The following is a 26049-nucleotide window of genomic DNA, read 5'->3' on the forward strand; positions in this document are numbered from 1 at the left end:
TTCAGCTGCAGGAGGGGTACGATTTAATCTTGTCCATACAAAAAGAGCCTAGAAACCATAGAAATGACAATGTGAGAGTAAATATGACAAAAGGTTAATCCTAAACCTGAGTCAGAAGACTATGATTCCAATGGTACCCTGGAGCAAGACAGAATTTAAATGACCTTGTTTAAATAGCACTGATTTATGGGAGCTGCATATATAAGATGACATGAATTACTCGCTTGCCCTTGCTTTGAAAGTGTGCTTAAAAATGTAAATTGCATTATCAGGACCATTTAGACTTAATGACCCCCCACAGCATTCAAATTATATTGGAATATACAGAGCCATATTAATTTTCTACGATATAGTAGTATTTTAAAATGATCGTTTATCACTGTTATGTACGTGTTCAGTTCCACATCTGCTGCAACTCCTGTGAGAATGGATGCGGCATTTTTCGACATCACAACTTCAAAGTAGGAAGCTTAAAAATGTCTAAGCAGCTCAAATGTCTCTACAATCAGTGTAAAAAGAAAAAAACATTGTTATGAAAAGTTGATGTAACCGTGGCATTAACAACAGAAGACTGTTGATAGTGAAAATAAATTTAAATCAGACTTTCCAGTTTAGTCATCAAAGTACCAGTGCATAGCCTACACAAACTCTGTAGAGGGAAAATGGAAACTTTAGGCTACTGGGTTGGCACAATATTAATTATTGACACAATTTAATTGACGTGGCTGTTTCGTCTGTCTGCATGGTAAATTCTTAGCACAGAAACGTAAACTACGCTAGCCTGATGAACCTTGGCACATCCTATGCCCACCAAAAAGGCAAAAGGGCACTTCGAGATACGCCGATGAGATTAAAGGCGTTATATAATTAAAAGCCGTCATTATTTACCCGGGCTACACCTTGGCACATTACGACTCTTCAAAGCTGAAGTTTTAATGATAAGATCACTCAAACACTTGTACAGTGACGTTTGCCACATGTAGCAAAATGAAATAGGATGAAGTATTTATGTAAGATATGGCAGTCTACTCAATCGGTATCGAATTTGTGTAAACATAGATATTAAGTAGGCGATGCTCATTCAAGGCAGTTCTCGCGCCTTATAAAGCGAAGTTAACTTTATTCCCTAATATTTACATGTTGCTCATGTATATTCATAGAGCGGTGTGGAACGGGAGAAAGAGCCTCTAGCGACGGCCATTTGTAGTAAGCGATTCCTCCGATCCGTTTCACGTCTTCTGCGCTGCAGTTAGGCTATAGCGATTTCAGAGGAGGGCGTATGGACTAAGTCAGACGTATTGCAGCACTTTTTTTAAAGAAAGAAAGGAAGGAAGACATTCCCTTTTACCCCATTTCAATAACGGATTACATTTTGTAGTTGCGCGTATTTTGTGTCCTTTGCGTTCTCTCAACAGAAGGCCTGTCATTGAGAAGTGAGAGTCCTCTCACTGGTGCTAGACAGCGGCGAGCGCGGCAGCGGTTCCCCGATGGCTGGGTGGAAGGATGGGTCGGTGCAGGAGAAGTATCGGCTGGTTGTCGTTGGAGGCGGTGGTGTCGGGAAGTCAGCATTGACTATCCAATTCATCCAGGTCAGTAAACACTCGCAGCCTTTTGCTGCCATCGCGCCGAATAAGCGTGAATACGAATATGGGTGGTTCTCGTTCAGAAAGGGACCCCACACGCGGAAAATAAGGGGTTTCAGTTAGCTGGTTTGGGCCTGTATTGCAGTTAGCTAGCCAATTTCTTAAATATTTGTTTGAAGAAACTCCAAAATTGGCTACGATGAAAAAAGTTTTTTTGATCACGGAATAGCGAGCTATGCACTGTGAAAAATACGGTTACCATAAATACACAATTATGAATGATTACGGACCTGGGGAATGGTAGAATATGTTTTCTGGAATGTTTTCTGGTTTTCTGACATAACGGACGCAAAACTTTGTCTATCCTAATTCCACAAACGCAGGATTAGTCCTTTTGTTTGACGTATGCTTGCCCTTTATTTAATATTATGCTATGACGTGTTTTCGGTCGCTTTATTTTTCGGTGTACTTCTAAAAAAATCACGGCAGAAGTAGGCTATACATGACGTTTTAAAGCTGTAATCTGGCAACTTTGTTGAGCATCCGCATTTGAAACTTGCATTATATAGCCTAGGGCGCTTACAAGACCTAACATTACGTTTAACCATGAAACTCCACCAGAAAAAGTAATTTATCCTTGAGCTACATGGTTATGTTGTGGTATGTAGCCTGTAGGTGGGAAATTAGTTTATCGTTTTCGTTCTGTAGGCTAATCTTAACATTTGCAAAAAAAAATAAAAAAAATATTTTTTACAGCTGCTACTAAAAACGAAACAACGCGAAGCCTACATGTTAGGAGTGTTATCGACCATTATTAGCCAGTAGTGATCAACAATGTGATCGAATAGAAATTTTTCTGAACGAGGAAAATCATATTTAAATACCACGCATTAGTATGTTGGGCTAACGTAAATAGGCTGTTATTCATAGTTAGCCTACATATTGTAACCATGCGTGGTTCTGTAACAGTTGTGATCTTATCCATAAATGGGGACTTTTAACAGGAATTTATTTGTTTATTTAACTGTTCCTTAACAATTATGCGTAAATGCCTATGGTTATTTATTTATTTATTTATTGCTCTTTTTTACGGTTAAATCGCAAATTAACGCAACTCACGCTGTTGTGAAAAATTCAATTATTATCAAGAATACTCGCGCCAAGAGGTTAAAGCTTGTAACGTGTAATAATTTTAAGCCGCAGTGCCACATTGATATGCCAGAATATATGGAGGCAAATGTGCGTTTTAATGAATAATGTAATACAACGCACAAGGTCTGCATGCCTGGAATAAAGTAGAAAAGCAATAAAACTATTGAATTTAGTAAGTGTAATCTTTCATTAATTTGAAATTGTAATATGTGGGCCTATATTTAAATACCGGTCCATTGATTAGCCTACCACACAAAATGTAAGAAGGATACTATCACATGAATAATTGCATAAATAACTCATGATCTTTGAATAAAGCAGTTGTAGAACAATGTTCATAGCAGCTGTAGTGAACAGTAACAGCTGTTGTGGAAACAGGCATTTCCCAGTTGCTGTTTAAGTGCCTTGTAGCAGATATAAGGCATTCCAGCAGATAGCCACTCGTCTTCACATTCTCAGCCTTCCTAGGAAGCAGTTTTTAAGATGCACCCCCCCCCCCCTTTCAGAATTATATCAGTAAAATAAGTGTACCTACTCAGTATTTTATGAGGAAATGACGAAATGACCAAACTGTTCCATGTTAGAATATCCATATAAAACTCCATCATCGATTTTAATTGAAACTGAACTGTGAACTTAATTGGAAGAAAGTGAAATCTTGCCTGTTCGTTTGTTTATTAGCATGAAGCTGTATGCAGTTTCTTTTCCATTTCCACCTTTTCACAAAGTCTTTTTCACAAGGCCCTAAAGCTTTACCATCTTCACTTAGACCCTGTTTGATCTTTGAGGCCTAAAGTCCTATGGTTGAGTATAGTTTTCCTCAAGGGATGCGACATTAGGCTGTGGGCATGGGCTCAGTTTGCATAAGTAAGGCTGAGAAAAGGTGGATTGTTTCTAGATGTAAAATCTTTTTGTGATTTTGCTGAAGATCTTTTGTGTAATGGGTTTTTGTTAAAGCTCATTAAATGTACACCCCCTCCCCCAGATTTTAGCTGCTTTGCAGAGTTGCAGCTGATCTTAACAGCCCCACTGAAATGTTGCTATTTGTGTGATGTAGAGGTAAAGAGTGCTTAGTGGTTGATATTTATTTATTTATTTATTTATTCTTTGTCTTGCCCACTGTGCTGTTGTACAGCTATGAAAGAGCTGCGGTAATTATGCCAGTCTTGTCAGGAATGCTTACCAGAAATTATTTGGCTAATATTTAGAAACTTAGAAATGAACTTTGAATACTTAGAAATCAAAGCATCTGTGTTTTGAATGATTAAAGATTGTGCACGCCATGCAAAGATATTCACTCTCTCGGTGTGCTGTAGGATGATGTTATGTAGCCCTTGAAAGGCAGTGAACAAAGAACAGTGCCATGGTGCTGTGCTGAATTTTTCACAGTAAGACTACATCTTTGGCACACAGAATAGGCTACATCATGTTAAAGAGTGTTGCTACAGAAACTGATCGAAATGGGTGTCTGCTTTCTTTTTTGCTGGCAGTTTTCATACTTAACTTACTACTTTACAGTGTGAAGCATTTGCATCTTTTAAATGGTTTAGTAATAAATAGGCTGAGAGCAAGTAAGACAGAAACTGTCATTTCTTATGTAGGCTATTTTTAAGAAAAACTGTGACATGTGTTTTTAGTGCTGATCAAGCCATAGTCATCATGTGTCAGTCTCCCTTATGGTATGAGTGCAAGCCTCAGATGGACCACAAGAGTACAGGAAATAGGCCTAGTTTATAATACTTAATATATATGGGACATGCTGAGGATTGTCCACATGGTTCATGGTCTGCTTAGCCTATATGTTGATGCAGACCGGTTGCTGATGAGGGAAGGTGCCTTGGAAATATGGTAGAACACTGCAACTTTGAATACTCCTGCTCTGGAAAACCCGTGACCGGACAACATTCTTTTCATCCTCCAGGATTCTCTCTGTACTTGAAAAATCCTTGGAGATATCTGCATCCCCCCAAAAAATCACAGAGAAGTCACATGGAAAGTGGTGACATAGCCCAATGACCTTGAAAAGTCAGTGAAACTTGCAAAAGCAAAATGCGTGTAACTTAATGGTCAGCTGAGTAGCTTGATGTCGGTTCGTATCAAGTCGTGCAATTTCACTGTGCTGGAAGTACTCGGTGTTCTGTATCAAAAAATCAGTGGTTACTGTACATTGTTCTTAGAGAAATATGTCTCAAAATGTGCATCCACTTTGTAAAAGTAGCTCTGTAGCACAATATAGCCCTGAATATTGCATTTTTAAAAATGAACCTTCAAATGTTACAGAAAATATACATCTTTTTTTGAGTGGGAGACCTGATCTTTGAGTGACTGAAAAGGAAATTTCAGGATCGTCTGTAAGGGAAGATCTGACGGGTGTAATCTCTCCGTCTTAACGAGGATTGATCTCCCTTTCTCAGCACTATAGCATGCAACTGTATGTGAACCGTAAGCACAATAATGCTCTCACAACTTGTCTGGAATTATTTAGATCTTTCATGGCTTTGTGCTTGCTGTTAATGTGCCTTGAACAGCAGTCATGGGTGTTGCGAAAGCGTTGTGAGAGTGGTGCCAAACATCCCACGCTCATCTCCCCACCTGCTAGTTCCCTTTTTTCCCATTCAGCCCACTGAGTCTGGGCTGGAATCTAAACCACTCCGTCTGTGACAGGGGACACAGCTGCCGCATTTCGTAGCCTACAGGTGTCAGAATCCAGTCCTGAAGGGCCACAGTGTCTGCTGGCTTTCTGTGCGTTTCAGCACCAGTGATTCACAAACGTCTTGACTGGCTAAAGAATTCCACACGCCTTGTTTTCGAGGCCTTAATTGGAAGCTTATTGAAAGGAAACCACAAAAAACCTGCAGACACAGTGGCCCTTCTGGACTTAAGTATGACACCCCTGCCGTGACCACAGATTACCCCATGGCTAGAGATATCATGTGCAGGATCACCCTCTGGCCAAAGATCACACACTGGGAGAGAAAGAGGGTAGCTATATAACAGCATAAATGTGAAGAATTCACTCTAGGCTAGTTCAAGGGGGGACAGAGAAAATGAATTAAAGAACTGGGAGAGTAAATCTAGCCTCCCACAGTGCTGTTAAGTGTCGTGTTTTCTCACAAAATTCATAACTGCAGTGGGAAGATCAGACGTGAAAGGCGAATAAATGGGCCGGGCCTGGCTTTGTTATTGGTTACTGTGCGTGAGCTCTAATTGTGGGTCTCTGTGGATTGCTGCGACGGGTGATTTTCAAAAGGCTTTAAAAAATGCATTCCACTGCGATCTGTGGTGTTTTCCCCTCCGACCGTTGCCACCATTCAACTTCCTTGTTGCCGTGCGGTCTCCCAGCTTGATTTAATTTCCTTTTGCAGCACTTGCCGATTGCGGCCTGTGGAGCACGCTGCCAAATTGCTGGAGAGCTTTGGTTTGGGTGTGGTATTTTGTAGCGGAAAAATTTGAAAGGGGACAATGTGTCTCAACACCGTCCCTTAAATCCCATTGGCCCACTGACTTAATTACTCTGAAAGTTGCTCGCATTGTTGTGCAAAATGGTAGTTACTATTGTACTGGATTTTTACTGCGGGCATTTAAAGTAGATCAGCTTTAAGAACTGAATGGTGGTTTTTATGGCAAGGCTGTTGTGCAAGGAGTTGTGCCTTTGGCCCACTCGCTCTGTTTCCATGACGAAAAAAATAACACGGACCTTCACAGCTGGCTGTTGAGTTTTTCCCACTCGGGTCTGTGTGGGTCTATGTTTTCTTTCCCCCAAACGAATTGGGGAAGGTTCCGTCTGAGTCATGACAGGGTAATGGCCATGGGACAGCCGGAATCTGCGCTCTGGAACAGGAAGTCCTTCTGCAGTCCTGCTCATTCTCTGAGGGCCTCCTCCACGAGCGAAAAAAAGAGCTGCAGCTTGACTCAGTGGGCCTGGAATTCACCGTCATATTTATTTCTTTGCTATCTTACTTTTGTCAGGGGAGAGGGTGTGAGATTTCCATATGACAGAACCACAGTTGTAGGGAGCACTCTTTTTTTACATTTTTTAATTTTTTAAAACGAACAGTCCAAACTAGTTGCCGTTTCTTTCTGTTATCTCCTGTTGGTGCTGCTTTTCCTTGGGAATGTCTGGAATAAAGATGTGAGTTTGGAGAGGAAGTGCAGAGTTGTTGAACCCACTGGAGCCGGTGACCCCTGCGGCAGTGACACGGGCCGTGGGCCACGGAGGGGCTTCCCGAGTCGTCCCCCCGTGCCAGGCTGGTGACTGCGCTCTAAAAACAGTCCTGGAGGTCACGGGCGGGAGGGTCGGCGCGGTGCGCGAGGGCAGCCGTGCGTCAGGCGGGTGACTCAGCGGGGCATGACTGCCTGGAGAAAGAGCTTTGAATCATCTGGCAGCTCCTCAGGAGGTCACCGTGGGCCTGGCGCACCGCTCGCGTGTAGCTGGGGGCTCTCCGGCGACGGGACAAGGGAGTGTGGCTGAGCTGGGTGTGCGTGACAACAAACGCTGTTCCACTTCCACAGTCACCTGCGTTAATCAGCCTGAACACCACTGCTCTACGCCACCACGTTCACTGGCATACCCTGACTTCCTGTCTGAACGCGGCTTCACTCTGACAGGAGAGCGAGCCGCAGGAAGCAGCTCCGCTCCTGCACGGGGGGTCACGGGGGGCCACGGGGGGCTGGGAGGTTTGACGGCCCCTGATGTAAGCCAGCAGAATGGAGGTGGTAGAGTGCGGTTTCCTGGGTCAGGTGCCGCTGACTCTGTGCCTGCGCGGCGGTGCTGTGGAGGAGGCGGCGTCTGTCGTGCCTCCGGAGCGCAGGAGGTCCGCGTCCCCTGAGCCGGAGGAGCGGTCCGAGGGCCTCGGCGAGAAGGCGAGCGGGGAGGGGCAGAGAAGCCCGTTAACGAATCGCCGTTTGCCCGCGGTCGGTCGTGATCAGTTGTCCTGGTCCTGGATAGAAAGACTGATGAATGCGTGTCCTGAAGGTGCGCTGAGAAACCGCGGTCCTTCGGCCTCACAAAGCGCGCTCCTTGGGGGCGAGCGGGGCCCTCCCGCGCGCTGCGGGAGATGGTTCTGATTATCGAGTCATGAGCTCATATATGTGGCACGCTGCGCCGAGCGGTAATTGAATAAATATAGATCCAGCGCGAGGGAGGTCCGTCCTGGGCATGCGTGGGCAAGGTGCTGGGGAGGTGTGGGTTGTTCCTGCATGCATTCCTTTGGGGGGGGGGGGGGGGGGGGGCAGCAGTGGTGAAGTTTCCTAAAGGGGGTCTTGTGCTTAATGATGAACGGGCTGGATTTCAGACCTTTGAACCTCCCACTGTCAGTGTGTTGCACGGCCTTATTTTGAGGTGGCTGTGGGACGTTCATCTTGCTCGCTGGTGCAATACACTGTGCACCATGGATTCATACGGCAAACGGCTTCATTTCAGTTCTTGGTTTGTCTTTCTGAGGAAAGTGATTTCATAAACATGACGCTTTTATTCATGGGCCCGCCCCTTTATACATGAGCAGTGACGTGTTGTTTATGGAAGCTCAGTCCAGTAGAGCTCACCGCTGGACCCATGATGTTTTTCCCCTCTGGACTAAATTAACTGCTCTACATTTCAGCAATATATATGTATATAAAAAGTGTATGTGGGCGAGTCCTTTTAGTTGTTAGTTCCTTGTTTTTGTGAAAGTGCTGAATATATGTGACTTGTGTGTTACAGGCAGCGTGCGTGTTGCGGGAGGTGAACATTATCATGTTTTTTGTGTGCGTTTGCAGTGTTTGGCTTGTTCTCATCAGCTTTTTTCTCAAGTAATTAAAACATCTCTGATTAAAATTGGAGAATATTACTGTGTCTTATCACTAATAAGCAGTTTTTGCATTGTTATGGATATTTATTGTTAGCTGCAAATTCATTTAAAATTGCTGGTTGGAAACTAGGCTAACTGTTTCATGATTTTTTTCCCCTCTAAATTTGTATCTCTTCATGGGTGGGATATGGACAAATTCCATTTTGTCAGAAATATTTAGCATACTTTTGCTTTTAAATCTGTTTGTGTTCAGCTCTTGTTCCCCACTCAGTCTATCCATTGGAAGGGGGGGGGGTTACTGGAGATTGTCGGGGTTCACGCGAACCCTGTCAACTCCCTTTGGATCCACAACTGCTCTTTATTGACAGCACTGACAATTGTTTCCTTTGTCATTAATCTGCCCTTGGACTGTGTAATTTTCCATACAAACTTTTTCCACAGACGTACAGCAGTGATATCATTCGTACAGTATTCAGGAATATTCGTATCTGGACTGATGGAAATTTCACTGTTAAACAAACTCTGCCTCCAGTGAAGAGATGGATGATAAGACTTAATTTTCAAGTTACTTGACATCGGTGTTGATGAGTTCCATATAAACACAACCAGATAGGCCTATTATTGATGAGTTAAGAACAGGAGAAGAGGCCTCGGTGGATTGGCCAGAGGTGCTTTGTGTTTGGAGTGTTTTGAAGTCCACTTCAGGCCACAACGGAGACAATGTTATTGTCCGCAGGGCACTAGGATTTTTGTGTCAACAGATAGCACTATACAATTTGGCCACAATAGCGTCTCTGTCGGTTGTAAAAGAATTTGTCACAGGCAGTGGTCTTATGGGAAGGCATTTACAACATTTTAACAACCTCTGAGACTACTGAGAGTTTTATAATACAAGAAAAAACTATGGCATTCAGTTATGTTTACATTCTTTATATAGTAGATGATTTATCGAGAGCCACTTGCAACATTACACTTGCAGTAAAAACAAATACCATTCCAGATACAGAAATTGACTGTATCCATGAAAACAATAATGCGGTATTAAATAGGGGTGCAGTATTTTTATATGTTAACCGAAAAAAAAATTAAAAAAGCTAACTTTCTGTTTGTTTTATTGAATTACTGATTTCAGATCACCAATTACTGAAACAAGAAATTATTATCTAGCATTATGCCTGTATAAATGCTATGTGACAGAAAACATATGTGGTGTGATGTGTGCGTAAATCTAAATCAGATTGAATGTAGGCTATTATATCCCTCCTGGACATTTAGTGAGAATGTAGAATTGCAAACTTTTTAGTGTAGAGATGTGTAGAGTGCATTTCCACACAGCAGCACCAGACCTATGCTCTATCGCATCACCAAGAAACGAGCACCAAGTGAATGAACCAACAAGACCAACAACCCGCAATCTCTTTATCTTTGTTTTTGTTATCCTTTTTGAAATGCCGATAATATACTGTTCATATGGACCATGTATAATTATGAAGTGTTATTGTTTTAATGGTGAACCAATAGGAATTGGCACCACTAACCGATCTCCCCTGGAAGACAGGCAGTTGGTTCTCAATCAGCAGGAGAAATGGGGGTCTGGATGAAACCAGTGAACAATGGACCCCCCCTTCCCTGGGTGCTACTACGGCCAATTACGTCATCCTGTGGAACTCTCAACCACAGGCAGCACTGACATGGTCCAGACTCAATACAAGCCTATACACAAGAGCCTTTAAAGCAACACGTTTTAAATCAACTCATTTTCATTAGGAACTAGAAAAGGACATTACATTAAAAAAAGACATTAAAAGCGTTTTGGTAAGAAGGCAATTTTGAAAGTTTTAAATTTGGGGTTGAACCATCTCTGTAATGAAGTGTTCCACTTGAGAGTCCACGTTTGGCGTGTTAGCCTACAGCTTGCGTTCATCAGCAAAATGAACAAGCCGCCCATGTACTGGCGCCAGAGAAGTGAGAAGGTGCTGGTGTGAGAAAGTGTTTGTTTCACTCCTGCAGTGCGTGACCTCGCACCCTCTCAGCGCTCTCACTCCTGCGGCTTTCAGAGGCCCTAGCCTCCGCCTGAGGCATCCTGTTTACGCCAGAGCGGCTGCGGGAACAAACGTCGCCTGCCGCTGCTAGCTCTCGCACGCCGCCTCTCCTCGGTCTTTGGTCTTTGGAAGAAAAGATTTGGTGTTTGTAACACCCACTCAGAACTAAAAAATGTGTTAGGAAGCTAAATGAATGTAGGCTGTAGTTCTCCTGCAGGTGAGGTGGGTTTCTGTGTGGAGACGAGCCTACTTTCCCAGTTTACTTCGCTCGCCGCTCTATGTCCAGTCAAAAGGTGCTCCAGGGACCTTGGGAGAGGCTCTTTGTATTTCTGCCTCTGATTTAGAACATGAGAAGTTCAGGCAAGTCTCTTCAGATGGTCCCCTCCCGAGTTCCCAATTGCCTTTCTCAGTCCTTCTGCTCCCCCAAAACACCGTACTGCTGAATAGCCACAGACACCACCCCTGTACACTGCTCTGTACCCCATCCCTCTAGTCCTGGGATCACAGCTGCAGAATCACACACCCTGTAAACTGGCCTCAACTTCTGTTAAAGTGTACTAGTGACGTGGATTGTTTCAGAATAAAATCTGTTCCTGTAGGTTTCCTCTGCTGGGTAGTGCGTTTCAAAGCAAAGAGTCCACCATGATTTCTTCAAATGAGCTCCAGAATAATGTTTCGTAAAGTCACAGGTCAGAGATGGGTATGAAAAGATTTCAAAATGGGCCTATGTTGGTGGGGTACGGTCAAGATAGAAATAGAAGGGTGAATACCAGCCGTGATGATGGTGCCCCCCTCAGGGCTGAATTGTTATGGGGGTATTTCACTTTGGCAGGAACTGGGACAGTTGTCAGGATAGAAAGGAAAATGGACAAAGCAAAATTCAGAAAAATCCCCATGGAAAACCTGAAATTTGGATAGAAGTTCTCTGTTCTCAAACCTTCACCGGAGTGGCTAATTAACAAAAGGCTACATGTCATTGAATGGGCCCAGGCAGAGCCATGACCCAAATCCAGTCGAAAATCTGTGGCATGACTTGAAGGTTGCTGTCTGTCGGTGCTCCCCACACTGCTTGGCTGAGCTTCAACAGCTTCGTAAGGGAGAATGAGGAAATATTGTCTAGGTGTGCAAAGTTGTTGGAGATCTGTCCCAACAGACTGGCTCATCACTCTGGATTGGCAGCCTTCTAAAAGCAGCAATCCTTGCATAACCACACACATAAAATGTAAAGTGACAGGGAAGTATATCCATAACAGTTTTCCACAAAGACATAACAGGGCATTTGCTAAAAATGCTCATTACTTAATGAACGATGCCGGTAATGTGCCTGGCAGACAGCTGCGGTTTGGCCTTGAATGGCCTGGCTGTAGGTGCTTTTATTTCTGCTGTCATTTCATGTTTATTTATGTAGTTCCTGTTTTAATATGGAGTGTTTGTACCACTGTTTGTCTATGCTTGCTGCTAGAAAGAGACCTAGAGCTATGTAATAATCCTCTTCTTGATGTTCGGAAACATTTAAGTACTGTCATCTCTGCTTCAGCGTGGAATCGAGAAATGTCCATGTTTCATTCAGATGTGCAGGGCTGAACACTGGTCTGATTGCTGGTGTTTATGGCATGTCTTGCTGTTGTAAATCCAGAGCAGGACAAAGTAAAGACATGCATTTTTTCAATGCCAATTGCAAGGGAACCAAGTGTTTTTTTTAAGCTGTTTTTTGGCGGGTATTCCATCTGTTCTTTATGATTTGCGTGAAGGCAAATACATGTGAAAAACACTTGCGATACGGAGTGCATATCCTATACGGAGTGCATAACCTCTAAGAAATGCAACCTATCAGTGTATTGGCAGCATGGGGATTGTGCTTTGATGGCAGATTGACATGTTAACCCCCTCTTCATATTGGCCAGGTTTCAATGGCAGCAAAGAGTATAGAGCTGTGATCTATTATATTCTGCTTTCTGCAACACAATGCTGGGCAGTTAAGCTGTTTGTCGTGAGGTAAAGCTAAGCAGCAGGTGGATTTTCTCCTCGTTTCCCCGGCAACTCAACGGTACTTCAGCATGGATTTTTATTTATTTATTTATTTTTGCAAAAGTGTGAACTTGCCATTACAGCTATGCATCACGGTGCTTTTATTATCTCCATTTTGGCTCAACTGCTGTTCATTTCTTTTACACGTTTTCCCATTTCTAGAAAATACTCAGTCGAGTGAATCTTGGACTAGCCTGTCTGTGCAAGCTAAATCTCTAAAGCGCAGGACAATTTCCCTTTGACCTTTCATTTGAAACCATTATTGCGGTAAACATATAACATGCGAGTTTTATTCTGACTAATGGCAGCCGTCTGCTGTTTTTCTGGCCTGGTGTAAACACTCTCTGAATGAATGGGCTGTGTCAGTGTGGTTAAATCACAATTTTCTGAGTGATAAAGGGTCCTTTTGAAGGACAGAGTAGCAGTGTGCCTATAGAAGCCTATAGATTTAACTGAGCAGCACCTGTCACTCAGAGGGACGGTTCTGTTGTGAAAACTGCTCTTCACAGGAATCATGGGATTGCATGCCGCCAATCCACAGCGCAGCAATGGCCCAATCAAACATGCTTTATCATCAGCGCTTTATCATGTGATGTCACGTCTTCAGTTCGGACCGCTTCTAACCCGCCACAATGTTAGAACACAGTGCCCAGGATTTAAAGGTTACAGCACCGGGCAAAGAGTATCAAGCACAGTAACAGCGCAGTTAACGCACTGCAAGGAAACAATGACCAAATAGCAGTAACACTGATTCGGTGGTATCACTGCAGAAAAGCACTGCAGCTATAGATATACATCTGATCTCAGCATGCAGTCAGTAAACACCCTGAGTTGCTCAAGGTTCTCCTCCTGTGATTGTGTGCTTCTGCAAAGGCCCGTACTGATGCACGTTCGGCTGGGGAGACGGTTGTGGGCACGCAGCGATGGCTGCCTTTTGATTTAAAAAACCCCCCTGTTGACATCCTGCTGCAGGTGCCTGTTTCAAAATGACAGAGTCGCGCATCTTTGTTTCGTAAAAAACAAAGCCTGGGAGGAGGGGGGTGTCGGTGGCGGGGGCCTTGCCTGTCCGGTCCCCTCACACCCCTGGTTCTCTCCGGACGTTTAGGGAACTCATCCCACCAGATGCTGGCTTATTACTGTAGGGATTAATCTGATGATTATGATCTGTTTGGGTCTAAATAAAGAGACAACGGAACGCTTCTTGGTGAGTTCATCTGACAGTAAAAATGAATATGTACATCTGTTGTCCTCAAATTCAAATCAGAGGAGTGAATGGCGGCGGGGGGGGGGGGGGGGGTGACAGCCAAGTATATGAACGAATCAAATGAGAACAAATGCAGCCCCTTGTGCAGCTTCCTGTGACTGAGCTGAACCATTTCGTAAATGGCCAAACAAACCAAAAATACATCACATATAGTGATGTATGATGCATGTGTGTGCGCGTGCGTGTGTACGTGCGTGCGCGTGCCCACGTGTGTATGTATTTGTGCGTGAGTGTGCGCATGTGTGTGTGTGTGTGTGTGTGGGTGTCCTGAGATGCCCTAACAGGCCAACCCTGAACATGTGGGCTTCAAACGAGCCAAAGCGCTCACATGAGCACCATATGCCGCCTCCTCTGCATGCACGTTTCGTTTATACAGTTGGCGAACATGATCTAACCGAAAGAAGGACCTGTTAAAGTATGCAGAGTTCAGACCCTCCGGGATACTGTGGTACATTCTCTGACTGTTCACTTGCTCACAATTACTCCAACTTGGATTCTTTCGTCTTTGTCTTTTAACTTTTGTACTTTTTTTTTAGAGTATGTAATTTGTAAAGGAATATCTTATTTTAGAGGGTACACTAAGATTTAGGAAGCCAGATGTCTGTTTGTGTCATCCTGATCCATTTCCCTTTCTTTCTGTGAAAGCGTTAACCTGATTTCGAGCTCATCTCCTTTGTTTATCGTTGTGTTTTGTGAGGGCTTGTGAGGACACCGTCGAGAAAGTTATTTGTGTGAAATGGCATGGTGCTAAAAGAGGACAGTTTGGCCATCTGCGCCACACGCTTGTGGCTGGAAGGTGTAAAACAGCAGTTGTTGCTGCCCCAAACCCCCCTTCCCACCACCAACAGCACTCACATAACACTGTTTTAAAATGTGTGTAATAACAATGGAAAGTGGGTATCTCAGGCGTACAGTTACAGGGGTATGGTAAAGGCCATGCCCACCAGCAGGGTGGACACTTTAATCTTTCTGTCTTTGATCGTTGCACTTTGATGGGTCCACCTGAGTGGGTTCAGTGAGGGGGGAGAGGGAGGGGGCCTCAAACAGTCCAGCCTCCAGCGGTTACTGAGACCTTAAAGCCAGGCAAGCTGGGGGGGTCAGTGGCGCGCTGTGTAAATATTCCACCACCCCCACCCCCCCACACACACACACGCACTTTTACTTTTACTTTGAGCTTAACCCCGTTCAGAACCTGCCAGTGCAGCTCTTCATCTTACATTGAAGGCTTGTCCATCCATAGAGGTCTAGTCCTAATACTCTTAATACAATCCCCATACTGTCAATATTTCTGCACTGTGTGCTGTGACTGACACGTTGTCCGCTGTACATGATTTTCCATATTCGCTGTGACTGTTAAATACCCTCTTGTCTGGAGTGTAGGAGTAGCTGTGGCGTAGGAGCAGCTGAGCGGTTTGCACTGCTGGAGTAGCAACACTGCTGAGCAGTAGCAACAGGTGCTGTTTGATTTGTGCAGTAACCCAGTGGAGAGGAGGCGCAGTGCTGCACAGTCCTGCTCCTGATTATGGGAACTGATCTTTACCGCTCCCATCTGTTACTGCATGTGGATAAAGCCATGCACCGTAGAAGCACTTCTTTTGCTGCGTAGGTATAAATCGGTTGTGCATTTGATAAATGTTTAAAAATGAATTTTGAACTGCGTATGGCAGTAGTACGCAGGTCCCGTTGCTGCAGCACCCTCTGACAGTTTGGGAGGGCAGTGAACTGTACCCGCACCCTCCAGAACTTGTATATCCAGCTCTCAGTGTGGCTGTTAGTACCTGCACCGCACACACAGCCCCTATCTGCCGGTAGGTGCTGGCTGTCCTGTTAATGCTGATGTTTATCGGGGGCTGGAAGGCGGTAAAAGGTGGCCGTGCCGAGGCGCGGAGCGGGAAGGGACTCCCTTTTCCCCGCTGCCGATAGGCGACAGGATCTGTTCCATCAGGAAAAGGCCTGACCTTTCCCAGGGTTACACAGCACCACCAGAAGCTCTCTGCCATTAAAGGCATCGCTCTCTCATTGTTGTCTCCTTCCCTTCACCCTGCAACGCAGTCGCCGAGCAACTGGTCCCCGCCCCTTCCTGCTTTGCATGATGTCATGAGAAAAAGTGGGCGTTTCCCCCAGGAAACAGGGGAGCTTTTGTGCGCGGGGCTTGGCCGCGGAGCGTAAATCTCGGCCGGGCGGACGCTCTGTGCTGGAAGCGGGCGGGTGGGGTGGGGGTGGAGGAGCCCCCCGCCCCGTACGCTCCCGCCTGCTCCGCGTTAACCCCCCCCCCCCCCCCTCCCCCACGGCCCCAGTGCTTCGCGTCTCACGGGCTGCCCAGGGTGGATCAGAGGTTAAACGCTCAGGCTGAGAGCCGGAGAGGAGAGCTGGGTCCACAGCTGTGCCTGGCTGAGCGCTCTTTGTGTGCTGCCCGTTAGCTTATCAGAGTGGGCATGACTGACCTCTGCGGGCTTGCCTTTAGGAAAGCACTGGTCTGTGTGACTGCCGGCTCAGCAAGGCCCCTAATCTCCGCAGATTTGACATTGAGAGACTTGTGCAATGCTGTCAGTGGACTTTGGCTGCCTGGTGGAGGGGGGGTTTGGGGAACAAAGAGAGGGGTTATAAAGGGGAGGAAATTAAGTTCCGCCCCTTTTCACTTCATGGATGATCTGGAAGGGCCTGGGCTTGTGTATGTGTGTGCAGTGTGCATGCGTGTGTGTGTGTGTACGTTCGTGTGTCACTTTCTGTGCTGCATGGACACAGAGGAAGCTGTATCTATGACAGAGAGACAGAACCCCCCCCCAAACAGGCACAGCATCACTCCTCACTGTAACACAGGACAGAGCTAAGGTCTTTGCTCTAAAATGAATTGAGATTCTCTCCTATTAAAAGTTCACACTGGTCACTGGGGGATTTAAATTGGAGGTGATTTTTCCCCCTGTCCTGTATGTAAAAAAAAAAAAACCCACACCCCCACCCCCACCCAGTGGAATGCGTGTGGCGATCACACCCAGTCAGGATTGCAGAAAGTTCAGTCTTCAGCTTTCTGTACCATTTGGGGATTTCCTTAAAGGGGAATTCCACCACCCCCACCCCCAAAAAATAGTAAAATCAAAAATGGCAGTGTTGTTCTCTTTCCTAAGAACAACTTTTTCCCACGTGACATAGCTTGTGCTTTATTTTAAAAAGTGGCAATAAGGTTCCACCCAAGACAATATAATGAGTATTTTTCCACCAATGTAGTGGTGGTGAAATTGTGGGTGTAGAATAAAATCCAAACAGAACGCAGTCAAACGATAATGATCACAAGGTATACACAGAGAATTACTGTGTCTGTCTTAGGCAGGTAGTCATTCTAATGGCAGGGGTGCTTTTGCATGACTGTGAGCAGTTGGGGAGAGCAGTAGATGTGTTTAGATAAGGGTGGCAGAGTAACTGCAGTGCTTGAGTCTTGCAGCTGGCACAGGGCCTGGCTGGTACAGTGTGACGGGGCTGAGCGCTCGGCCTTAGGGTACTGTAGCTACGCTCGCCTCGGCTTTGGAGAGGACGCACAGAGCGGGTTCTGCACACTGTGTCCTCATCCGTGTTCAAAACTGTTAGCTTTGCATTTTTTTTTTACTCTCGTCTGAATGCATTATAAACCTAGGATTTCATTCACAAAAATGCATTTTAACTTGGTCCCAACGCTGTTGCTGGAGTCGGCAGTGTTTGATGTGGGTTGGATACGGGCCAGACTGAACAACGTGTCCACAACACCTGTTGCTGTTGCTTCGGTCTCATGCTTTTGCACTCGTGAGAAGTATTTCCGTTACCGTTACTGTGATGTAGCAGTCAGGTATTATTCATGCTATGTATGACGGTTCTATTGTGCTTTGAGGGTAAGGGACTGTTATTTATGTGAAGAAGGTGCACTGGGCAACATGGTGTTAATTACACACCCACATGCATACAGTGCTACTTTTCCTTGCGTGAGGGGCACTGTCATATGCATGCTTGCGATATTCATAAGGACCTGTTTATGCGCCCCATTGAGCGCTGGCCTATATAAGACGTGCACGTTTTTGCTGAGTCTGCAGCTTTTGCCCCCTGCTCCTGAGAAGGGTGTGCAGTCATAGCGAGATCCAAGCCTTTGAGCGTGTACAGAATTGTTAGGTAGGAAGATAAATGTCTGTCGAAGGAGGGCAAGCGTGGCAGTGAATCACAGGCCCCCTGCTCTGAGGGTGTCCCAGAGGGCCGAGCGGCAAGAATATTTCTTCTGTGACATCACCTTCACCCAGAAGGGCTTGTAGCGGCCCCCTGCCCTTTGTGTGGGTGGAGCTTCCTTCCTCTGGTCCTGAGTGGGTCAGGCAGGGAGCGGGCTGGCGGTGCCTTTCCTCTCCCTGTGCCCTGACTCATGACTTCATGTGAGGTGAAGGGTCTAAAGAGCCCACTGAAGCATTCATTGACGGTCATCCTGTTCGGTTGCTAAGTTGTCCTTTATAGCGTTATGGCACAGTCGCGCACTGAACAATTCAAACGGTTACAGCAAATATCAACCGTATGAAAAAGCAGTAAATCTGTAGCTACAGATGGAGCAATTACCAGTCATATTGAGAAAGCATCCAAACCCTAATTACAACCTACTTCAGGCTCCAGTTACATACATTTTAAATGTTAATGGCTGTGCCTGTTTCAGAGTAGGTGTGCAAGTAGCCTAGGACTACAGCTGTTCTGGGAGCGTGGAGATCAGCGGACATTACAGAGAAACAGGAAGTGCCAAATGCCCGATGCCCTGAGCAGTGGAGCGCAGCCCTGGTTGGGGCCGTTTGAGCGGCTGCAGCCTGCAGCTAACGCGCTAACGTGCTACGCTCTGGAATGAGCTGCGTGCTCAGGCCTGCCGGTGAATAACCGGAGCGCATACCGAACGAGAGGACGAGCCGTGTCGGGGAACCCCGGGCACACTTCGGTTCTGCACTCCTGGTCCTGCGTCAGCGCGGCTGTGGGGAGAGAGAGTCCTTCACTCTCTGGTGGTTACGCTGAACGGAAACCGATCCGCGTTTCTGTCTACTACAGACGGTCTGTCTGAATCCAGAGAAAATCACTTGCATCCTAGTTTATTTACGGTAAATCTTTGGTAATTTTTTCCTTCAAGGTACAATTGCAATATGAGAAAAACAAACAAATTTCCTACTCATTTGAGGTGTCAATATTGCTTCATCAGGTGGAAATGTATTGCCCTGTTTTCCTGAAAGAGAAGCTGAGAAATAATGTTTAAAAAAAAGATGAATGTGTATTACCTTAAGTTCCCCTATCAGTAAACAGCTGGCAGATTAGTAGGAAGATATTTTTGCTTCTGGACCTGAAGTGGTCTAGGTTCGTGCTTAATTAATGAGCTCTGGAAGTGATTAGTGTAATTATTGGAGTGGGAGTTGTTTGGATGTGCCGTTAACACTAAAGCTGTGTTTTGACTGTAAACCCCTGCACAGGGGTTAACCTTGTTCCTCAAGCCGAACCAAAACACCAGAATGGCCCCCACCAGCGGCTTGTGCTAGCCCGTATTTATTCCAGCTTTCAAAACAAATCGATTTTATCGCATGTTGACATCCTGTGGACGTTTCTCTGCCGTGCGGTCGTTGGGGTCACTACCTGAACTGTTATAAAGTTCATGTTAATTTGATTTACTTTCGTAAAAGTAATTTAGACTGAAGATTGATCGTTGAAAGGTGTCTGCACTTTTAAAATGACACTGGAGTAACATCCATCCCCCCTTTTTTCCCCCCCACAGTCTTACTTTGTCACGGACTATGACCCCACGATCGAGGACTCCTACACGAAGCAGTGTGTGATTGATGAGAGAGCGGCTCGTCTGGATAGTAAGTACCAAGCGGACAAGATGAGGAAACGCAAAGGCATTGCAAGCACCTCCCAGAATATCAATCCGCAAGAGCCCCAATTGTGTACTCACACCGAACATACAAAGCAGAGAGCGTGTTTTAGTTCTCTTAAAAAGCTGCTGCACCTTTGTGAATTAACTGTTGCTGAATTGGATTTTATTTGGCTGTAGAGCGGTTCAAATGATGATATAGGCTATTGAGAATAGCTGTACAATTTCAGAGTGTTATATTGGATCTGAGAGCTGTAAACATAGCAGACAAATGACTGAAATGGTACGTCTCTGTTTTGGCCATTAATTATTGCGTATGTACCTGGATGGTTCATTGCTTGGTTGGTTTTGCCATGTCTACACTTTACTTGGCCTGAGTTAGAGGCTTGTGTTGATCACTCTACCATCGCATAGTCAGGCCTGATCTGTTGGTGACTGGCGGGGCCTGTTTTGTATTTGGCAGTCCTGGACACAGCAGGACAGGAAGAGTTTGGGGCCATGAGAGAGCAGTACATGAGAACGGGCGAGGGCTTCCTGCTCGTCTTCTCCGTCACCGACCGAGGGAGGTGAGTGCCAACCTGGCCACCGCCATGGAAACGCTCTTTTTGATTTCTCCATTTTCATCTTCTGTTGATCTACCTGTCCAGATTTGAGACAAAATGTCCACCTTCTTCCTCAGTGGGCAGGGTGTTGACTGACCTGGGGTCTGTCAGTCCGCTGTGTCTGACCAGTTTAGCGACTCTCCTGTTTACAGCTGTGTTTGAGGGGAGCCAGCAGTGCAGTCTGTCCCTGAGGGCTGCTGTGTGTTTGCTGTAAACAGTCTTTCCTTCCTGTGTTTACACCACTCAGCCCTGACTGAGTTGTGGGGACCAGGGTTTACTGAGTGGCGGCAAAGCCGTTGGAGAGCCGTTTGCTTTCAGATCCGGCCCTCTGTTGGTTGGAATGTTTTGTTTACCTCATCAAAGGGCTCTTGTGCTTTAATGCTATGTGCTTCCACCCCGAGCCTTCCCTCTTAAAGCCGTTAAATGGAAGGGAGACGAGCCGGCCAAAGCAGGACCCGCATGTGTAGCACAGCAGGTTGACCAGGGTCCTTCACAGTAGTGTTTGGCTAACGTCTAACATTCTCCCCATGTTTTCACAACATCGTAGCAACATATTTGGAAGGGAGCAGGGCCCCTGTAGGGTTTCCCCCGACTCGCTCTCTCTTCCGGTTAGGATCCATAAAGAGCCTCTCTCTCAGCCTCATAGAGGAGCAGACTTCATGGGGGAGGCCTGTTGCAGACCAGGGGGTGGAATGGAAAGGGGAAAGTTTTCAAACGCTTTTTATTTATTTATTTATTTTTCGCTGCCTGTACTGATCACAGCATTGTACTGTTGTTTACACAACGGCAGAACACAATGTAAGCCACACAGTGCGTAGAGCTGTGGCTAGTGAACCTTTTTGCTAAGCCTTGATCCTGCACTTGCGATTTAGAGGCCCGCATTAACGGAAGCATGGCGCGTGGAGAGGTGGGGTCTCCTTTGCGGACAGACGTGCGGTCATAACTGTCCCCGCCGGCGGGTGTCTCCTTTCTGTCTCTCAGTTTCGAGGAGATCTACAAGTTCCAGAGGCAGATCCTCAGAGTGAAAGACCGAGACGAGTTTCCCATGATCCTCGTCGGCAACAAGGCGGACCTGGAGCTGCAGAGACAGGTGAGCTTTACATCACGGCCCGCTTAGGAGGCTTGCTGACATTATTAAATCTCCCATCAGGCACCAGGGCCCTTTCTCAGAGCACTGCAGCCATATGTGGTTATGATTATTGTTTAACATCATTTCCACTTGACCATGGAGAAGAGGGTTTGCCCTGGCTGGGTAGCACTGAAAGTTGAGCAGGGAGGGTCACTGGGGAAATGCAGGATCTGTAAATATAGGGGTAGGTAATGGTGGTTTGTGTCTTACATTAAATATCGCTGAGGTAAAAAAAAAATTAATTAGCCTTAGGGACCTGTGGATCGATTCCTGAAGTAAAGCAAAATGAGTCAGTGCAGCTTTGATGCAAAGTGCTAAACATCAGAACCTACTCAAGTTACGATACAGCATCTTATACCAGCTCTGCTAGTATGAGTTGTCTGGCTAGTCAGGAGAGCAAAGGTCCGAAGCCAAGCCTGGATTCTATCCAGTTTTGCCAAAATTAAAGGTCCTTTCAGCAACTTTGTCACAAAGGACTATACTGCCACCTTGTGGTGTGAATTATATTTGTAAATCAGGAGAGTAGTCTTTCGTGTGGGATGACTAGGTAAATCAATGAGGATGATTGTGCTGCCTTTCCTTTGCCTTTAGTTAACCTGGTAAGGTCAGTGAAATAACTTGGTAATAGTGCATTTAGTGGGTATCTGAGAGCTATCGTTTATATCCTACGGTGAGAGAAGTGAGCTGTTGGATTGGTGACAGACCCAGAGTGTGCTCGTGTTCCAGGTGACTCAGGAGGAGGGCCAGCAGCTGGCCAGGCAGCTGAAGGTAACGTACATGGAGGCCTCGGCAAAGATCCGGATGAACGTAGACCAAGCCTTCCACGAGCTGGTTAGAGTAATAAGGTGGGTGGAACGCGCGCGCACACACACACACACACACACACACACACACACACACACACACACACACAGTTTTTGCTGTTTCCTGGGCCTGGAACCCAGCTTTAGCTGTCGGTTATAAAATATAACCCCCGGAAAGTGTTTGGTTGGCTGTTATAAATAGTTAAATGAAATAGACATCTGTTTTGAAAATTGTATTACAGGCTTTAAAGTTCTACTTCAGAAACGTTCTTTTTTATATGGTAAATGGTAAATGGACTGCATTTATATAACGCTTTTATCCAAAGCGCTTTACAATTGATGCCACTCATTCACCAGAGCAGTTAGGGGTTAGTTGTCTTGCTCAGGGACACCTCGACACGCCCAGGGCGGGGATCGAACCGGCAACTCTCCGACTGCCAGACAACCACTCTTACCTCCTGAGCTATGTCGCCCCCTATATGCTGAACATTGAATTGACTACAATGCTACTTGCACTCCCTTGTCATTGGATAGGCATATTGTAAGTCAGAAGGTTATCCAGATAATGTTGTCCTGAGGGTTGGGGTAACTACTAGCTAGATAACATTTAATTCAGATCTTAAAAATACTAGCAAGCAAAATTAACCTAGCCTGCTAGTAAAACGATAGCTACTGAACATACATATGTGGCTTGGTAAATCTAAGCTCTCTTAAGTTTGTCTCTGTGTCACATTTAAAAACTAAGTATGGGTTAAGTTGAAGGGGGAGGGTGGAACTACCGCTGCTCTTTTATATGGACTGAGACGTGAATGTACATTTACGGTGGATCTATGATCTTAAGTAATTAAGTATGTGTGTGGTTTTTTTTCTAGGAAATTCCAGGAGCAAGAGTGCCCACCCTCACCAGAGCCCACTCGCAAAGAGAAGGACAAGAGCGGCTGCCATTGTGTGATCTTCTGACTGGCTCCTTCCCATTTTCACACGCTCACCCAAGCTGCTGTCACCAGACCCCGCCCCCTTGCCTTCTTACATCACATCCTGTGTGGAAGAGTGCTGCCTCCCACACCTGCATGACTCGGAACGATGGCCTCTACAGCAGCCTTAACCCGGAGGCGCCGACCAGGGACTACACTAGAGGACAAACAAGGCGACCTGAAACTGGCATCCAGACTCCACACACATGCACACAAATCACCATCCTGACAGGCATACCAAACACACTAATCACTGCTTCTTAAAAAAAACAACAAAACAAAAAAACATTTTTTGTATGTTGGACTTTTTAATTGCCTTGACATTTGTCTTAGTGACATATCTTTGGACAATGGGGGGCGATGATGATGACGAAACGCACTCGCGGAATGTCAGATTTTAAAAAATGTATGTTTTTAGCTACAGGTGTTTTGGTCTTACGGACTGAGGTCGTTTAATCAAGCTTTTGAGTATGTCACATGTGCTAATCTGCTACTGTACATAAGTGGAATTTGTTGTGATTATAGAAGTGCATCTAATGAATTAAATTACTGAAGTACAGCGAGTGAGGTTGACAAGCTTGGTTTGAAATACATTACAAAATTATATACATGTAAGTATGAATAAATGTATGAATGTATGTACGTACGTGCACAAACAGCCAAAAAAAAGAAAGTGATGCCAAGTTTATGTTCTGTTGTAAGCGAAAATTTCCACCTTTGTGTCTTTGAGTGCAGTTGTCTCAGTGGTCACATCCGATCGGTCTACTGTATATCTCCTTCACTTGTTAACACTGCCACAGCGTATGTAACGGTGTAGAGTGAGCTGGTCATGTGTAATTCCGGATGGCTCGGAACTGTGCACGTCTCAGCCTTTGCCTCTGTTGGAACTCACAGATTCACCAAGCCAAAAAAAAAAAAAAAAAAAAAGCAAGAAGGAACTGCCATTATGCTGAAGATTAAGAGCGATTATATTTGAGAAACCTCATTACCACTGCGCACAGAGCACAACAAAGACCACAAATTATTTGGTTCCTTTTGGGTATCATAATTTAAACGAATCCACCCCCCCCCCCATGTTTTAACGATTTTTAATTGATGTTCAGTTTTTAATTTCTCTTGCGGGGGTAAGCGCATGTATTTTGTTTATAGGGGGAAAACTGTCGCTGTTGAAGCCGACGCATTTAAAATGGTTTACACTTATAGAGTCAGCAATCGGTTAACTGAAAAAAAAAGTGTGCGGGCTTTAAGAGCAGTTACGGATGTGGATTTTGGTTTGGTCTGATGTGAGGTGGGAGTGGTTCTGTTGGGTCCGGGTCATGATAGACCGACTCAATGCATCACCTGCTAACCGCAAAAAAAAAAATCCATCAGTGGCCAATTCTGACCTAAATGTTTTTCATTAGGGTTCACATCACTATTAAAGAGGGCTTTTGTTTGTTTTTGAGTTTTGGGTCTTCCTTTTTTATGTGAGTATTTCTGAATAAGGGATACAAAGAAACTAGTGTAGTTTTTTGTTTTATCTTCATGTAATATAAGAGAAACGGATGGAGAGGATCCATTGAAGGAAATGATTAAATGTTTTTGCTATATACTTTTATACATTATTTTCTTATCAGACTAGTTAACAAGTATTTTTATATGTTTGTACGCTCTCGCGGCACAACTGTATATGTAAAGAGGAGTATTTAATTCCCACAGTTTTTAACTGAGAAGGCTCGGCCTACATGGTGAAGCAGGTAAAGAAACATTTCCTCGCTGGCTGTATGGAGCAGGCGGTGTGTTAGACTGCCCCAGTTCCACTGTCCCTACCTGTCCTGCAGGGGGCGCCAGCCCCGTTCTGTAGGTGCTGGTTGGGGGGTCACGGTAACACAAATTGTTCAGCAGTCTTGCAGAGCATGCAAAAGTCAGACTCCCTCCTTCTACCAGAGGTTGTGCTCATCCAATCCATGTTCTGTGTTCTGTTCTTTAAGTCTACCCCCTGTATAGCTTCTGGTGCTATAATAATAATAAAAGACATGATTAAGCCAAATATGACCATTCATTTGATTTTAAAATATAGATAATTAATATAATTTTTTGTATTTAGGGATTTTTTCCCCCCTGAGAATTTCAAAGGTTTACTTCATCTTTAACAGGATTCCTTTCATTTTGTTGAAGTCTGATTTAGGGATAATTTAACTGCATTTCAGATGATGCTCTCAAAGCTTCACGTTTAATATGACTGTGCTCTCATAGTACTTCACTGGAACCTGGAGGCCTAATCCTAGACATGTTTTGTATGGGTTAGGGGCTTCAGTGATTTGTTGTGCTTCTATTTGGACTGTGAGGTGCACTGGCTGATTTTCAGAAGGCAATGAGGGATTTCATAAAAAGAGTGTCCCATTCAGAATTCTTAATCTTGATCTGAAAATGCATGCAAAAGATGTGCTCTGTTCTGGAGTACGTTTAGCTAACTGGCTTCAAACTATCAGTCGGAAAAATGCTCATTTTTATGTATTTCTAAAAAAAATTCTTTTTTTTTTGAATTCTCACATTCAGGAGTTCATATATTCAAATACCTCTCTGCACCTGTGCTGTTCCATGATTGACCAGAAGAGGGCATCAATCGCCTCACTCCTTATTTCTATTAAGCATTAACACAATCTTGTCTACAGTCCAGCAACAAGCTCAGATTTATATGAACATGACATCAGAAATTGTTCATTTTTTAGGTTCAGCAATGGCTTCAGTGTAGAAAATATCTCTGGGAGATTCTTCTCTGGAAAGGTAGTAATGCTGGCAAATCTGGTATATTCTATAAGGATAATTTACGATATTGGAACACTGTCTGTTTTCCCC

The 26049-nt window shown here is 45.0% G+C and overlaps 1 protein-coding gene across 1 annotated transcript; it reads left to right on the forward strand.

Moving 5' to 3' along the window:
• Positions 1 to 964: 964 nt before the first annotated feature.
• LOC118228079 (ras-related protein R-Ras2) lies at positions 965 to 25234 on the forward strand. Its single transcript, XM_035419329.1, has 6 exons — positions 965 to 1589; positions 19605 to 19692; positions 20167 to 20269; positions 21287 to 21395; positions 22161 to 22279; positions 23110 to 25234. The coding sequence occupies exons 1-6, from the start codon at positions 1488 to 1490 to the stop codon at positions 23195 to 23197; spliced, it is 609 nt and encodes a 202-aa protein (XP_035275220.1). The 5' UTR covers positions 965 to 1487; the 3' UTR covers positions 23198 to 25234.
• The last annotated feature ends 815 nt before the right edge of the window (positions 25235 to 26049 follow it).

The sequence above is a fragment of the Anguilla anguilla genome, chromosome 5 (genome assembly GCF_013347855.1).
Source record: "Anguilla anguilla isolate fAngAng1 chromosome 5, fAngAng1.pri, whole genome shotgun sequence".
In the NCBI taxonomy this organism is placed as follows: Eukaryota; Metazoa; Chordata; class Actinopteri; order Anguilliformes; family Anguillidae; genus Anguilla; species Anguilla anguilla.

Coding starts and splice junctions, on each gene's coding strand:
- LOC118228079 (XM_035419329.1), top strand. CDS start 1,488: ATGGCTGGGTGGAAGGATGGGTCGGTGCAGGAGAAGTATCGGCTGGTT. Junction 19,693..20,166: donor GAGAGCGGCTCGTCTGGATA/GTAAGTACCAAG, acceptor TGTATTTGGCAG/TCCTGGACACAGCAGGACAG. Junction 21,396..22,160: donor ACCTGGAGCTGCAGAGACAG/GTGAGCTTTACA, acceptor CTCGTGTTCCAG/GTGACTCAGGAGGAGGGCCA.